The sequence below is a fragment of the Nuphar pumila genome, chromosome 6 (assembly GCF_984573655.1).
Source record: "Nuphar pumila chromosome 6, dmNupPumi1.hap1.1, whole genome shotgun sequence".
Lineage (NCBI taxonomy): Eukaryota > Viridiplantae > Streptophyta > Magnoliopsida > Nymphaeales > Nymphaeaceae > Nuphar > Nuphar pumila.
In genome coordinates, this window is record NC_143254.1 from 1,788,864 (window position 1) to 1,802,316 (window position 13,453).

At 38.2% G+C, this 13,453-nt stretch overlaps 1 protein-coding gene across 1 annotated transcript; it reads left to right on the forward strand.

The window, feature by feature from the left end:
• Positions 1-4,268: 4,268 nt before the first annotated feature.
• LOC149833636 (GATA transcription factor 15-like) lies at positions 4,269-5,391 on the forward strand. The gene is made up of 3 exons (XM_090009783.1): positions 4,269-4,736; positions 4,866-5,015; positions 5,117-5,391. Exons 1-3 carry the CDS (start codon positions 4,662-4,664, stop codon positions 5,312-5,314), a joined length of 423 nt encoding a protein of 140 aa, XP_089865909.1. The 5' UTR covers positions 4,269-4,661; the 3' UTR covers positions 5,315-5,391.
• The last annotated feature ends 8,062 nt before the right edge of the window (positions 5,392-13,453 follow it).

Consider the following 13,453-nt stretch of genomic DNA (forward strand, 5'->3'; position numbering starts at 1 on the left):
ACACATACCTGATTTAAGACAGCTTCAGACCCAATTCAATCGGATCCATTAAAAGAGAAACCATACCCAAATTCCATAAGAATTACATGAACCAAACTCAAACCATACCTAATAAAATAAAAAAATTTATCTTTTTTATATTGAAAAATAGTGGATAAACTCGAGTCGGTTCTGGGTCTAACATGAAATTTACAAACCATACCCGGCTCCATATATTAATCGGACTCTTATTTAAGGGTGTCAACGAGTCGGGTTTGGTTCGGATTAAGGTAGAACCAAACTTGAACCAGATTTCCGGGTATGGTATCGAGTTCAGGCCCGAGTCTAATCAGGTCCACTATAAGAAAAACTATACCCAGACTCGATAAAGCCTACATGAACCAAACCCGGATCATATCCGGTAAAACCATATTTTTTATTATTTTTACATTGAAAAAATGTTGGTCTAAATCGGAACTCGGGTCGTCTCTGGGCCTGATATAAAATTTTACAAACTATATCCGGGTCCATGTATTAAACAGACCTTCAGGTCTGAACCCAGGTCTTAATTTGGTCTTCTTATTTATCATCATACCCGAACCATATAGGGTTTGGTTCAGGTTGGGTCTGGATAAACCAGGCCCGTTGACACCCGTACTCTTATTTATCACTAGCGCTGATCCTATAGGGTTTGGTACGGTTCGAGTTCGGATCAAACCCTACCCATTGATACCCTTTTCTGTCAGAATCCCGGAACCCTAATTTTGGGGCTGACCCGGAACCCGAAGCAACGACTCGTCTAGGGTTTTTACAACCGCCACCGCAGCCACGCTGCCGCTTGTTTTTTCAACTTTTTTGAGGGGAGGGCCGCTTACGTTTCCCAGATGTGGCGGCAAAACGAGGGTCGCCATAAAATCTCGGGAAGGATAACCACAAAACGGGAAATGACACATATATCCCTTTACATCGGTGGAGGGTATTTTAGTCATTTGATATTTATACTGATCTTCAACCGACGAATCGGAACGAGACATCTCGGAATCTGTTACATCGGTTTTACTGGACTAGGGATTGGCACACATGGCTGGGTTTGGGTTGGATCCTGATCCGAAATTATCTGAACCAGCATGCACAACCGCATGGCCTACTCAGCCAGGTAGTGAGAGACCTGGTTTCCTGTTCAGATCCGTGGCTCAAATCCCGAGGGACAAACAAACTCCTTCACAAGTGTATCTGAACAGGAAGAAGTTGTTGGTTTGGGTATGGATCAAAAACACAATCCAACCCAACCCAATCCAATTTGTCAAACTTGGACTCAGATCAAGCTCGAGTAGGAACTGGCTGGCTGCTAAGTGCTAGCTCCCTGGATCTAGGGATCTAGACCTAGTAAAATTGTTTGAAATTTTAAAAAGAGCAGTAAATTCAAATAATAAGTTATTTTGAATTCCTTACCTATTTGCTATGTTACAAAATTACAGATATGATCTGACACACGAGGTGGGTTCGACGTACAAGTTCGAAACTTAAAAAAAAAATCATTAAAAAGCTTTTTTTTTTGGCATTTTTAAATTTAAATAAAATATGTTTTTACTAAAACTATTAAAATTTACTGAAATTATTAAAATAACATCCAGACATAACCGCATCAACATGTCATAGCTTGTCCAAGCCAAAATGGTGTATCCATGTGAGATGGCTTTTTTATGAGAAATGTGGCATTATGTGAATTTCTTGAAATTAAAGTGCTGAGAATTTCAAAATATCGGCAATAAAAGCCGTTATGATCCACTAGTCTTTAGTCTCTATCCTTGTCTGCAAATTGCTTATATGGCTTTTTCCATGAAAGGTGGGAAACCACTCTCCTAATCAGAGACCTAGTGGCGCTGGCTAAGCTTGCTCTGTCTCTTCTTGTTGTAAACCCGTCCCTTACCCCCTTGCCTCTAACAAGTCGACAAGCTTCCACTGAGCAAAGAGCTTATCCCTTGCTAGGGGATGGCAGTGGACCGGGGGAAAGCGCCCCTCGCCCCATTTGGACCGGGGATGAAGGGTATGAAACGGGGATGGAAGCGAGGACGAAGGTTAAAATCCATCTCCGTCCGGGGGTGGAGGCGGGGATGGACGTGCACTTTTCCCCGCCCCGCTCCGTCCCCGCCACGAACCCCGCCCCACCTCATCCCCGTTTGAACCCGGGATGGAGGATAAAATCCATTCCCCACCGGGGATGGAGGCGGGGGGGGGGGAGGGGTGTGGAGGATAAAATCTTGAGGCGGGGCGGGGGTGGAGACCTTGTCCCGCCCCGCCCCACTGCCTCATTAATGCAAATGGCTGACTCTGATAGGAATGGAACACTCGTCAGATACCCTCCGCTGCGACAAACTCCTTGGTTTTTACTGTAAGGCATTTAACTATGTATTTTTCGAAACCAAGAAATATGATCCACGTATTTTTCCAAAACTATATTGGATTCGGATCTGAAACCCTTATAATCCATACCCGACTCGTTTTCAAGTCCCGAACTTCAACAATCCGAACAAGTGACCCAATTTCCCGATACGGGTAGAAATGCCGAAGGACTAACAGTGGTTCTCCCAAATGTCTAAAATACCCTCAACCTTATCTATCTCTCTGACACTTGTATCCCTCATATCTAGGGTTTCGAGAAAACCACGATTCAAAAAGGAAGCCTAAATGGCGCCTTGAGAGTGTATCAGGTCAGAGGCCACCTCTGACGGCTTGGATGCCGTTCATCTTAAAAATGAACGTCATCCCTCAAACAATGAACAAGGCTCATTATGAGCCGTTCATTTTAAACCATTCAGATAACCGTTCATCCGGAAACACGATCGAGTCGGGAAGAAACGTAGGCCCCCATCCCATGATGGGTCTCATCCGTACAGGCTTGGATGCCGTTCATCTTGAGATCAACAGCATCCAAAAGATCTCTCAGACTGACCTGATCCCCATCTATGATTCCAGTTTTTGTGAGCCGTGAATTTTTTTAATTTTAATAATTGTTTTTTTTTTTTTTAAAGACCCGAAAAAGGAGAGAAGAAAAGCCTGCAGGAGGTGACGTCTAGAGAGACCCACTACGAATGCGTAGGGGCAATTTAGAGAGCCCTATTTCCTCTAAAATTACATCAGTACCATAGCTTTCGCCGACAGACTTAAAGGAGCAAATTAGAAATTTCACACAAAAAGAAACGGTGTTTTTTCGTTGACGCCTTCTGACTGACCTTTCGTTATCAAACCAAATAATGCCGGATTTGTCCCATGCTTCCTTTCGTTTTATTTGTTGATTTTTTTATTTTCTCACGTTTTTGCCTTTTCTTTTTTCTTCACACGTGTGATGATGACGTGAAGCCTCATTATTTGCTCTTTGGCCTCTCTTGGCTCTGCTTCAGTTTTCCACATCTTCCCATTTATGCCATTTTTTTTTTTACCTTTATACTTGGCTCTTGACAATTACCAAATTGTTACTTTTGGCCTTTACCAATTACCATAAGGGCCTGTTTGGGATGGGCGTTCATGGAATCATGCATTTTGAGGAATTTCCAACTACCACCTCTAATCTAGGAGGTGGTAGCTGCGAAATCCATACTTGCAAAGGAGAAAGGGCCTCACATACTATCCCAAATGCATAAACATATCCTAGTGCAACGGGCCACCATGGGTGTTTGACCAAGATTTTGCCTATAGAACACCAAATGCATAAACACCCATCCCAGCGCCGAGATTCCAAACATGCCCTAAGTTGATGTCAACAGGTAAAACCGAAAACCTACTCAGAATCATCCACTAATTAAATGGTGCCTAAACGGATTCAAATTCGATTCATATTGTGAAAAGCTCATACCAAATTTGCAAATTTACATGTAATCGGATTTGGGTATCCATCAAATCTACACACTAAACGAAATCAGTTTCCACCAGATATCAGACAATCCGATCCATTGACATCCCTAACGATAAAAGTGGCTTTGTATCATGTGAATATCAAGCCAGTACCGCCCATTTTCCAAATATTGTTACATTTTCTGGTTTATTTTGCTTGTAAAAATTTCGATAACATTTTTCAAAATATCAAGAGTATTTTGTTCCTGGTTCCCAGTTTAAGATCATCCGATCCGAACCAATGATAAATAATAATAATAAAGAACCAATTAATTCCTTAGGTCGGTCCTTAAGTTAGATGCATAGGGTTGGAACCGTCATATACGACACCAAAATCTTTTCCCCCAAATAGAGAGTTCAGGGCTGGGAGAGCAAGGTTTCTCTACAAGGAATGTGCGCGCGTTTGTAGCGTATGAGTTAACACCATACACCCGCTACACTCTGCCTCCCTATAAATCAGTGTTTCTCCACTGCCTTTTGCTCGCTGACCCGTTTCACTCCGCCTCCCTATCAGACTCACTGTGCCTCTGCTTCCCTTTTTCTCGCTCATGGTGCTGAGATGCGCTGCTTCTGCTTGCGATCATCCTGCTTAGACACACACACACACACAGGAATTCCGTTTAGATCTCATCTCTGTTAAAAACTCCCATGTTGGTACCCAATAGAAGCAGATCTTCTTTCTTGTGGAGCATCTGAGGACCGAGATCTCTCTCTCTCTCTCTCTCTATATATATATATATATATATCTCAGATAACCCATCTTCCCATTTTTGAAGTTGGTATCTGCAGGGATGTACCACCCGATTCTGTCCTCCAAAGATCAGGAGGAACACAGCGATATAGATCTCAATCTTGATCCTACCGAGGTTGGTGTTTGATGTTCTCTCCTCATCTTTCACTTGTTGGGGGTCTGGTTAGAAGGTGTTCCTGTGACCTTCTACTTTGTATTATGTGGTTACTCTTTAAGAGATCTTACTTTATCTTTGTTTGATTAGCTGGTTGGAACATCCGATTTGAAGGAGAAACTTGGTGGGAGGAAAGAATTTTGGGGGATGGAGAACAGGATGAGTGGGGTTTCTAGAGTCTGTGTGGATTGTCAAACCACAAAGACTCCATTGTGGAGGAGTGGACCTCAGGGGCCTAAGGTATGTTTTTTTTTTTTGCTTGTGTGGTTTCTTTAAGAGGGGTGTCTATTTTTTCTTCTGTTTTGATTGATTTGTGTTGTGATTGGATTGTGTTGTTGCAGTCTCTGTGTAATGCTTGTGGGATTAGGTACAGAAAGAGGAGGAGGGCAGCTCTTGGATTTCAAAGGGAAGACAGGGAGAAGCAGCAAGGGAGGAGGAAAAAACTCGGGGTTTCTTTCAAGCTTAAGTTTTTGGGGAACGAGGAGGAAGAGGCTGCCTTCTTGTTGATGGCACTCTCTTGTGGCTTTGTGTATGCCTGACCTAACGTCTCTAGATCTGCTGACCGTGTATCTATGTGTAATGCCCAAAATGATCATCAATCTTATGATTTGTTTTCCTTTTTGTGCTTTGTGGATGGAAAGGTGGGAGTGGAAGGGATCATCTCACCAACTGTTTGTACTGTGGCTTACGATTTGTATCACTTTTTTGTCTGGCGATCTCTTGTGTGATCTAATTGCTGCAATAAAAGAAAGAGAATTGCGTACCTCAACTTGAGCTGTACCACCGTGTTTTATTTTTCTTGTTTGAGCAATATTTAATGGAGGATTGCGTATCACCAACACTCTAGCGATGGTAACTCAATAGAGTAAAAACCAAACCCTCTGCTCACAAGGCTCGGTGTAGGTTCTGGTTGAGCTCTTGTCTACAAATCTCTTAGTCCTTGACCAAGCCCGAGTCTATGATAGCCTGAGCTTGGTAGCTGGTCCCACTTGATTATCTTGTCTTAGAGGTTTCATATGATTTAGCCGACTGGTTCTTGCCTTTATTTTGTGGCCGGTGGGCTCGAGCTGGTCAATGGGTCGGGGGGGGGTTCTGCAAGAAAAGATTTGAGTCTTGAACGGGTCATGTGGGTTGGTCTGGCCCATGTCACCTGCAGGCTCTGCGCTAGCTGTGACGGTCTCAGTCACATGAGTGTGGGCCGTCGCTTCAATTGGCATCTGATCAATGCAGTGCGCATGGGTCCCCAGGTGGTGGGAATCCTCGTGCTAGCTTTGGGCTGGGTTTGAGTAGTGTTTGGAGATTTATCAAGGCCCTGTTTGGAAACTAGTAGCTGGGATGGGAAATGGCATTTCCTAGAGGTGGTCGCTGTCAATTCCATGCTTTACTGTAAATACAATGCCACTTTTCATGCCAAATTCCTTAACTCCCATCCCATCCACCAGTTTCCAAACAGCCACCTTGTCAAATGCATTAACTCTTATCCCAGTTCCTAGATTCCAAACAGCCCCTAAATGGCTCTACGGGGGACGTTCATGATTCTACATTTGTTTTTTCACAAGTCAAATATCAATGACAAGATATCACCACACGTTTTGCTGGTCTTCAGTTGGCAAAACTTTTGAGGTGCTTTCTGCCCGTTTGGTGGTACACCCAGCTTTGACCTTGTTGCAAAGGATGCCACCGGTGGGTTTCGAACTTAGGATGCCACCGGTGGGTTTCGAACTTGTGATGTCTCATCAGCTTAGTGATGTACACAAGATGCCCAACCCTTTGTAGATATATACTTAATGACAGAAAATGGTTCAAGTTGTGCATTGATGTTTTATGTTTTTGTGAGGGTTCACACAAGAGGTTAACAAACAAGAGGTTAACTTTAGATAAAGGATTCATGTGCCTTTGGCTGGGTTGGTTGGTTTATTTGAGGAAATAATAATGATTTGACCAACGGGGGCTCGGTTTGCAGGTTCAAAACTCAACGGTATAATTATATAACTGAAAGGGGTCCGTCTAACCCTAACTTGCCTTTAAAAAAAAGAGATTTGATTTTTTTTTTAATAATAAGGAAACTTGTTCAGAGTGTGGACCTATTTCTGGTTTGTTTGAGACTTGTTTGTTTGGACACTAAAACCTTGGGCATCAATGTTGGGGGCAGTAAAGCCTTAGGATCACTCACGCCCTGCCTTAGGAATACGCTCACGCCCATGGATAAGCAATTGTGGGGTGTTTGAAAAGAATAATTAATTATGTTGTTGGATTGATTTAGGAAAATTATCTTGATTTGTCTTTAAATTTGTTCATATTAAATCATTAAAAAAGATCAAAATAAATAAAATAAAGCATAATGTGAAAGTGTACCCGAATCCATCATAGCATCGATAGATCTTGATGGGGTTTGATCTTCTAAAACCTTTATTGCTGGCCTTTCTTTCTTCTCTAAACCTAATGAGAGAGTCATAATTTCTTTTTTTGTGAAGAAAAAAATAAAACAGCCGTTTTGAGAATCTTAACCTATCTTTCACCACCATATTGTTTGTTTTTCAATTCAACTCATCATGAAAATCGAAAATTGATATATGATAGCACATAAGGTATCTACACATTATTATAACCATACTTTATAAGATGTCATATGAACCAACTGTATAAAATCACTTCAAATGAGCATCTACCTTAGATAGTTTATAATGAGTGATTAATTACATATATAGGCCCACATAAAATATCTAACAATCTTTCACTTGGGCCACATATGTCATCATACAATCACATATTATACAATAACTTTATGAGTTTAATAACACTATCTTAACAGATGACATCTTTAACAATATGGTCTATTGATCATGCCAATATAGAACCAAAGCGATCTTCGTTACATTCCAATGATCACACATATTGACATAACCGAGGACATAGATCAAGTATGGATGCGAAGCATGGAAATTACATGTAATGTAATTTGAACATGTTTATTTTCAATTGGTCCTACATTATTCTTTAGTGCGATAACAATAAACGAGTGTAGAGTGAAACTGAAACCTGAGCCTTACACTGCAGTAATAAAATAAAACTTTATTTTATTTTAGAACATCCAAATACAAACTCTCACAAAACCAACATATCATTAAAAGATAAAACACCCATTCGAGTAGTATGCCCGCGAAAGACCTTAAGTGGTAAACCTTTGATAAGCGGATCTGTAATCATAGAGTTTGTGCCAATATGTTTAATAGATATTTAGTCATTATACACTCTTTCTTTAACAACAAGAAACTTAATGTCTATATGTTTTGACTTTGACGAGCTTCTATTGTTGTTGAAATATAGTATTGCCGAATTATTGTCATAAAACAACTTTAATGGCCTTTCAATGTTATCTAAAATTTGTAGCCCAATGACAAAATTGTATAACCATATTTCATGATTGGATGTCTCATAACATGCTATAAACTTTATCGCCATAGTGGAAGATGCAATGAGTATTTGCTTAGCACTCCACCAAGAAATAGCTCCTTCGGCCAACGTATAAACATAACATGATGTGGATCTACGACTATCTTGGCACTTAAAAAAGTCAAAACTAGAATACCTAATGATCTCTAACTGATTTGACTTTTTGTATGTAAGCTTGTGATCTTTTGTTCTTTATAAGTACTGCATAACCCACTTGGCTGCTTTCAAATAATCCATTCTTGAGTTACTCAGATATCCGCCTAACATCTCAACATGTATGTTATATCTTGACGTGTATACACTTGAGCATACATAAGACTCCCTACAGTTGATGCATAGAAAATCTTTTTCATATCCTTAACTTCAAACTAGTGTTTAGGGCACTGAGCGAGACTAAACTTGTCTCCCATAACAACACGGGTGTCACCTAGTTTACAATTCTTCATGTCAAATTTGTCAAGAATCTTTTCAATATAGCTCTTTTGTGATAATTCAAGAATAACTCAAGAACGATCTCGATGTATTTGAATTTCTAATACAAAAGAGGTGCCACCAAGATATTTTATTTCAAATTTTTTTATCAAAAATCTTTTGGTTTCAATAAGCCTATATCATTACTGGCAAGTAGTATGTCATCGACATATAAAACCAAGAAAATGTATTTACCCTCATTGAATTTATGGTATATGCATTCATCCGCCACATTCAACTCAAAATCAAATGAGAGAACAACTTGATGAAATTTATGATACCATTGACAGGGAGCCTGCTTAAGTCTATACATGGATTTTTTTAATTTGCAAACCATTTTCTTTATATCACATGAGACAAAATATTTTGGTTGTATCGTATATATTATCTCATCAATATCATCATTAAGAAATACAGTCTTTACATCCATTTGATGTAGTTTTAAATCAAAATAAGACACAAGTGTCATCATTATTCTGAAAGAGTTTTTCATAGAAATGGGAGAGAAAGTCTTTGTATAGTCAATACCTACTCTTTGAGTAAACCATTTTGCAACAAGGTGTGCTTTATATCTTTCTATATCACCCTTTGAATCCCTCTTGATTTTAAATATCCATTTGCAACCAATGGTTTCACACCTTCAGGTAATGGGACAAGATCCCATATATTATTGTCTTTCATGTATTTAAACTCTTCATGCATGGCATTTATCCACTTTTGAGAATTAGAACTCTGTATAGATTGATGAAAGTTGATTGGATCATCTTCCTTTAAGCCAGTATCACTCTCATATTTTTGGACAAAAACAATATAATCATCTGGAATTGATGTTCTTTTCTCTCTAATAGATTTCCTCAATGGCACATGTTCTTGAGTTACTTGAGTTATTTTTTCGAGGTGTTTCTTGGGGATGTTGAGTTTGTACTCTAGAAGTAAATTATTGATTTTGGATAGAAAAATCTTGAACATTACATTGTTCTGGATTTGTTTGAACAATGTTAAAAATTAAAATCTGATCATTGTTAACAACAATTGTAGGAAGAGAAACAAATCCTTCTTCAAAGTAATGTCTTTTACCTTATTACCTTCTCCAATCTCAATATCTTCAAAGAAACAGGCATTTTTCATCTAATAAAAAACTTATTCATAAGGTCACAAAATCATAACCCTTAGATCTTTCATAATATCTAACAAAATAGCAGCTAACTGTTTTTTAGTCTAGTTTTCTTTCATATGGCCTTGCCTCAACTACACATCCCCAAATATAAAAATGCTTCATACTTGGCTTTTTGCATATCTACATTTCATATTGGGTTTTGGTTACTGTTTTACTTGGTTCTCTATTCAGTATATAAGTTGCAATCTTTAAAGCCTCTGCTTAGAGGGATTTCAGTAAAATAGAATGACAAATCATGCTCCTTACTATATCCTTTAAAGTCTGGTTTCATCTCTCAGTGATACCATTCATGCTAGAACTGCCTGGCATGGTGTACTGTAGAACAATACCGCATTCCTCTAAGAATTTAGCAAATGACCCTTGACGTTGTTCACCTTATCTATCATATCTACCATAGTATTCACAACTACGGTCAGATCTGACAACTTTAATCCTTTTGCCAAGTTGAGTTTTAACTTCAGCCTTAAATGATTTGAATACATACAGTGAGTGAGAGTTTTCATGAATCAAATATAGGTACCCATAACGTGAATAGTTATCTATGAATGTAATAAAATATTGTTGACCATTCTATGAAGTTGTAGGGAATGACCTGCAAATATCTGTATGAATAAGTTCTAAGACGTGTGTTTTTTTCTATCAACACCTATTTTCTTTATGTTTGTTATACACTCAACACAAACTTGAAAGTCAGTGAAATTAAAAGAATCAAGAATTTAACTGACCATAAGCCTTTCTGTTTTTTGTTTAGAAATGTGACATAAGCGCTTGTGCCATAAAATAGCAGAATTCTTATTGGCTAATTTTAGTTTTGTACCTCGTAAACTCGCATGCAAGGTTTCATGATATAAGGCAAAAATATCAAGTAAATATAGGTTATCAATCACAAATAAGGAACTACTTTCAATAAGATTTGTATTGATAAATAACTTGAATTAACTATTTCTAAATAAACAAGAATAATCAAATTTGTCTAAAGAGGAAATAGAAACCAAATTTTATTTGAATGACGGTACAATGTATGTTTCTTTCAAATCTAAATAGCAATCAGTCTTCAATAATAATCTAAAAATCCTCATTGCCTCAACTTAAACTGATTTGACATCGCCCACATAGATGAATCTTTCAGCATCAATTGGCATTCGACAACTTAGACGACCCTACATAGACACACTTATGTGAGTGGTAGAATCAAAATCCATCCATCAAGTGTGCTTAGGTATAGAAGTTAAATTAACCTCAGAACAAACCAAAGTAAGGAGGGTACATTTCTTTCTACGTCATACATGATATTTGTTACAATCTTTCTTCATATAACCCTTGATCTTGCAAGAGAAACAACTGAACTTTGCATCCTGATGTTTCTTCTGTTTTTTCTGCAATGGAGGATCTATTGCAACTTATTTACCCTTTTTTCTTTTATTATATTTGTCTTTAGAAGAAACTGCCAAGTCAGCACTTTCTGTCTTTTCTTATTTCATACTTTTTTTTTCACTCAATGAAAAATAAGCTCATTTAGAGTTTATTTATCCTTTGATAGTTATAACTGACCTTAAATTGTCTGTATTGTATAGGAAGAGATATCAAAACTAAATGCACGAGTAAGTCATCAGACAACTCTAACTTCAGTGCCTTTAGTTTTGAAGTAAGATAAGGCATTTCCATAATGTACTCCCTTATATTTTCTTTACCTTTATACTTCATTAAAATAAGACTCTAAAGAAGAGTGCTTGTCTCAACTTTTTCATTTTTAGCAAACCGTTTTTTAATTTCTTTAATAAACTTCATGGCATTAACCTCTTCAAGCATAACATTATTGAAAGTTTTTGAAATTGCACGTTTCATGATCATAATACAAATGCGATTAGATCGATTACACTTCTTATGGTTCCTTTTATTCTCAGTGGAACTTCTATCTATGAGAGTAGATGGTTGATCCTCTCGAAGTGTAAGATTCAAATTCATACATCTGAGAATAATCATAATGTTCTCTTTCTAGTTTTTAAAATTTGTGTCATTCAAAACAGAGATTGAATTGATATTTACAGATATTGAAGAAGTAGAAAAATTTACTGAATCAAGAAAAAAACAAACCACAACAAACTCACAATCAATATACATATTCACATGCATTAACATTAAATGACATTTAAAGTATGGTAAATCCCATCACAAGATATTCAACACAACATTGATATTTAGTCTTTAAACAGAAATATTAACTTATAAGTGGTACTCTTATTACAGTAATCAAACATGGACAATTAATCTTGTCAAATAACAAGCCTTTCTTTATATCGACTCATTGTTCACATGAAAAACTTAATAATCATCTCATATTTATTACTGAATATACATTTGAACTCAACCAAATAGTAATATTTTTTTGAGTCGATCATTATTCGCATGAATTTTAAATATACAAACATCTTAATATTCCAAACAAATCAATCTTTACAAGAGAGGTTACTTTGGTAACATGTTTCAATCAACTTAGTTTAAAATATTAGTCCTTTATTCCAAAGAAGAATACCAAAGTTTGAATATTATATGTAAAAGCATGCATATATATAAAAAATTAAACCATAATCAAAATTGGGTTGAAATATATATATATATATATATATATATATATATATATATATATATATATATATATATATATATATATATATATATGTGTGTGTGTGTGTGTGTGTGTGTGTGTGTGTGTGTGTTTATATCCGAAGTCAACCCTCTAAAGTAACCCAAATGGCATATCTGATGGCTTGGACTCAGTAAAAAAATTCTTTTAATTAAATTTTTTTTATGGTCCAAAACACATGCATCAAGGGTCTGGGAACATCGGGTCAGGTCAAACCAAATCTGACCCACGGGTCAGGTCAAACCTGACCCGACCCAAGTCAGGCCCCGCAAAACCCGACGGGGGGGGGAGCGAACCTGCCCCCGCCCGTCGTCAGATCCGGGTCACCCTTGTCGAACGTCGAGCCGGTGTCCGACCTATCAAGGGTGACCCGGTGAGGGCCAAATGGCCCTCTCGATCGCCTGATCCCAATGTGGAAGGGCTGATTGACCCTCCTCCTATCATGCATAGCTTGACGATATGGGAAGGGCCGTTTGGCCTTCCTCCGCATGTGCACAGCCATACGGCGTGAGGAGGACGTTCAACCCTCCTCCGCCTACGCCTTATCACCAAATAGAGGAGGGGGGCATCCGGCCCCCTTCCTGAATTTTGTGAGAGATCGGGGAGGACCGTCCAGTCCTCCCTCTCTCTCCTCTCACCCTGTGTTTGGCAGTTCGTCTGACGTCGTCTGTTTGCCTATGGCCACTAAAGGGGTGTGCTTTTATCGTTGGTCCCATTAGCCCTCTAAAGATGTCGTTGGCTGCGGCAATAAAGATTTTTTTTTTATAAATGGCTCCTAATGCCAACAGTCAAAGGGAAAAAACTGAATTTGATGGAATTTCGGAGGCCCAAAAGATATATTATGGTAAAAATAAAATATTTCAACGATTCAATAAGAACAAGAGTCTCTGATACCAATTGTTGTATTGATTTTAGGAAATCATCTTGATTTGT